The following is a 3,599-nucleotide window of genomic DNA, read 5'->3' on the forward strand; positions in this document are numbered from 1 at the left end:
TGTCCTGTGCCTCTGCCCTTTGCAGGAACGCGCTGATGTTCAACAACGAGCTCATGGCCGACGTGCACTTCGTCGTGGGGCCCCCGGGCGCGGCCCGGAGGGTGCCTGCCCACAAGGTTGGTAGAGGTTCGGCCCTGTGCGCTCCCAAAGGCGACCGGCCGCCTGCGGAGGATGGACGGTCGTCTTCTGGGTGTGGCAGCCGCTGGGGGCAGGGAGGGCCCAGGGCTCAGGGCCGCGCTCTGCCTCTCTCGTCCACAGTATGTCTTGGCCGTGGGTAGCTCTGTCTTCTATGCCATGTTTTACGGCGACCTGGCAGAAGTCAAGTCAGAAATCCACATCCCCGACGTGGAACCTGCAGCTTTTCTCATCTTGTTGAAGTAAGTCTACCGCATGAGGGTGGGAGGATGGGGCGGTTCCTTGCTGTCTGGTTCTTCCAGCCAGCTGCCTGGAGCTTCCTGAAAGTCCACAAGGACAGATGGGCTCCTCTGCTGGGCCCTCGGTGCCCAGAGTGCCCGGTGCTGCCCATGACTCTGCCCCCATCCTGCCTAGGTACATGTACAGTGACGAGATTGACCTGGAAGCTGACACGGTGCTGGCTACCCTTTACGCTGCCAAGAAGTACATTGTCCCCGCCTTAGCAAAAGCCTGTGTCAACTTTCTGGAGACGAGTCTGGAAGCCAAAAATGCCTGTGTCCTGCTATCGCAGAGCCGACTGTTTGAGGAGCCCGAGCTGACCCAGCGCTGCTGGGAGGTCATCGACGCGCAGGCTGAGATGGCCCTGAGGTCCGAAGGCTTCTGTGAGATTGACTGGCAGACGCTGGAGATCATCGTCACACGGGAGGCCCTCAACACCAAGGAGGCCGTGGTTTTCGAAGCGGTCCTGAGCTGGGCGGAGGCCGAGTGCAAGAGGCAGGGCCTGCCCGCCACCCCTCGCAACAAGAGGCACGTGCTGGGGCCCGCCCTCTACCTGGTCCGGATTCCGACCATGACCCTGGAGGAGTTTGCTAATGGCGCCGCCCAGTCAGACATCCTGACACTGGAAGAGACCCACAACATCTTCCTGTGGTACACAGCGGCCAACAAGCCCCTCCTCGAGTTCCCCCTGACCAAGAGGAAGGGCCTCGCGCCCCAGAGGTGCCACCGCTTCCAGTCCTCTGCCTACCGCAGCAACCAGTGGCGCTACCGCGGGCGCTGCGACAGCATCCAGTTTGCCGTGGACAGGAGAGTCTTTGTCGCCGGGCTGGGCTTATACGGCTCTAGCTCTGGGAAAGCCGAGTACAGCGTGAAGATCGAACTCAAGCGGCTGGGGGTGGTCCTAGCGCAGAACCTGACCAAGTTTGTCTCTGACGGCTCTAGCAACACCTTCTCGGTCTGGTTTGAACACCCCGTGCAGGTGGAGCAGGACACGTTCTACACAGCCAGCGCTGTCCTGGATGGCAGTGAGCTCAGCTACTTTGGGCAGGAGGGCATGACGGAGGTACAGTGCGGCAAGGTGACCTTCCAGTTCCAGTGCTCCTCCGACAGCACCAATGGGACCGGGGTCCAGGGCGGGCAGATCCCCGAGCTCATCTTCTACGCCTGAGGCGCCCGGGGGCCAGCCACGCTGTGAGGGGTGAGCCCTGTCTCTGCAGCCAGCAAGGGACCGAGAGTGCAGGGAGGCAGGGGGCACTCTGCTCTGGCCGGGCCGCCCTTGCGGCCTGTCTCCTGTGTGTGGTTAGCCAGAGCCTGGGGTGTGACGCGGACGCCCCCCTCCCCAGCCAGAGCCTTGGTCCCTGAGCCGTGGCTGTTGGGCCGGCCTCACAGGCACCTCCTGTACAGTGGGGTGTGCATCTCAGGTGGAGGGCGGGTTTGGGGGTGCAAGGCAGGCCCCAGGTTCCCCTCAGTGTCGCCTCCCACCTGCTGTGAGGGCTCTGCCTTCTCTCTTGTCCTCTTGGATTCTATTCTAAGTGGTTCTGAGCTTAAGACCTTATCTTCAAATCCAAAACGGGAAAAGTCACTTCCAGTAGTTCACCTATTTAAGTGGATTTTCATAATAAAGTTTTAACAAAACAAGAACCACACACACGTGAATGACTGCAGGTCTCACGGGCCTGACGGCACAAACGGGTCAGCAAGCAGTCCCACGGACCCACCTGCCCGGGGTGTGCCCTCTGCTGGCAGCTGGGCCTCCACCCAGGAGGGTTTGCTTTCTGGACTGCAGCCAGACTACCCTGGAGAAAGGCATCAGGTCGTGTCTGCCTTCCAAACTGTCACTCGCCGCTCAAAGTCATCCCGTCTGGCTCTGATGTGGGGGCGGAAGTGGGGTTGGTTCTCTGCAGGGCTCGGGGCTCCAGCCCCCAAGAGCAGACCTGCCACCTCAGGGTCACGGGCAGCCTGTGGGCTCAGGCAGGCCCCTCGGGCCTCTTGCCTCTGTGCTCCTGTGCCACAAACTCCGGGCCAGTTACTTTGTCCTTGGAAAACCTCAGCTTGATCCCAGAGGGATGCGCCGTGTGCCTCAGCACAAGCATACAGCCCCGTCAGAGGAGGATGCCCGACCTAGTGGATCTCCGCCCCGGCCCCAGGGGGACAGTCCTGGGGCGGGTGGCGGGGTGGGGTTGGGGGGTGGGAGGGGTAGGAGGCAGAACTACAGCGTCTGCCACCCCCCAGGGCTCTGCATGCTACATCCTTAGTACAAGAAAATGTGCTTCTAGACACCCGTGGGCAACGGAGCAGTCCCTCCAGCCAACGGTAAAAGCGGTCCCCGTGGTGAAGCTCCCGTATAGGCCCACCCTGACGGAAAGGCTGGCTCGGTCCGCGGGGGCCTTGCCGTCCACGAGGCCCTTGTTACAGGGGTCCCACTCGCACCTGCCGGGGACTGACCGCGGCATTCTGCTTTCATGGGAGGCGGGTTCCAGGCGCCAGTGGCCCCCCTGCGGGTCCTCATCCCGAGTACCGCCCTCCCGCCCCACGGGCCCCACGGTACCTATGGCGGGCGCGTTGATGCAGAGCTCTCTCGCCAGGAGGAGGAATGTCTTGCCCAGCACGTAAACGTTCACCTGTCATAAAGAAATGCGGCTCAGGACAGCCCTCGGCAGCGGGAGCGCGCGTGCGCCTCCATCAGCAGAGAGCGGCCCTGCTGGCCCCACGGCAGCCTGGGGCGCCCCCACCCCTCGTCCAGGTGGTTCTTTAAGACTCACGGTCTCAGTGGCAGCTGACTTTGCTGAGAAGGAAAGCTGCCTGCATGACAGCTGACTCAGCAGAATTCTCCAGAGCCCAAGGCGCCGGGACAGTGGGGCCCAGGCCACCCCTCCACCCACTCCCCAGGGCATCCTTGTCGCGTCCCCACAGGGCGTGGCGGTGGGTCTGCAGACCTGAGTGCCCTGCCTGCTCACCCCTCGAGGGCCAAGCCCTGCCCAGGCCCATGCCGGGTGTCTCACCATCCCAGCTTGAGGGGACAGAGCCCCCCGTCTCCCACCTGTCCACCCCAGTCCCCTACAGGACCTGGGCCTCGCGGAGCGCTGGCTCCGACCCTCCGCTCTGACTCCCTAGAGGGCCCCCTCCCCCGATCAAGTCTAGCCTGTGGGCCCCTTGGCCAGCCCCCAGGAGGATGCCAGGCACAG

The 3,599-nt window shown here is 63.2% G+C and overlaps 2 protein-coding genes across 2 annotated transcripts in view; one reads left to right on the forward strand and one right to left on the reverse strand.

Annotated features, from left to right (window-relative positions):
• BRF1 (BRF1, RNA polymerase III transcription initiation factor 90 kDa subunit) overlaps positions 1–3,599 on the reverse strand; it is a 51,062-nt gene that overhangs the window by 16,648 nt on the left and 30,815 nt on the right. Inside the window, exon 5 of the mRNA XM_010835228.1 lies at positions 2,963–3,035. Coding sequence (XP_010833530.1) covers positions 2,963–3,035 — 73 coding nt within the window. The remainder of the gene's footprint in view (positions 1–2,962; positions 3,036–3,599) is intronic.
• Positions 11–2,055, forward strand: BTBD6 (BTB (POZ) domain containing 6). Its single transcript, XM_010835217.1, has 3 exons — positions 11–116; positions 259–377; positions 550–2,055. Exons 1-3 carry the CDS (start codon positions 36–38, stop codon positions 1,580–1,582), a joined length of 1,233 nt encoding a protein of 410 aa, XP_010833519.1. The 5' UTR covers positions 11–35; the 3' UTR covers positions 1,583–2,055.

Source organism: Bison bison, unplaced genomic scaffold, assembly GCF_000754665.1.
Source record: "Bison bison bison isolate TAMUID 2011002044 unplaced genomic scaffold, Bison_UMD1.0 scf7180017845494, whole genome shotgun sequence".
NCBI classification, from domain to species: Eukaryota; Metazoa; Chordata; class Mammalia; order Artiodactyla; family Bovidae; genus Bison; species Bison bison.

Bases quoted from the DNA above. Each gene is read 5' to 3' on its own strand.
- BTBD6 (XM_010835217.1), top strand. From the start codon at position 36: ATGTTCAACAACGAGCTCATGGCCGACGTGCACTTCGTCGTGGGGCCC. The intron at 117-258 runs GTTGGTAGAGGT...TCTCGTCCACAG, and splicing joins GGAGGGTGCCTGCCCACAAG to TATGTCTTGGCCGTGGGTAG. The intron at 378-549 runs GTAAGTCTACCG...CATCCTGCCTAG, and splicing joins GCTTTTCTCATCTTGTTGAA to GTACATGTACAGTGACGAGA.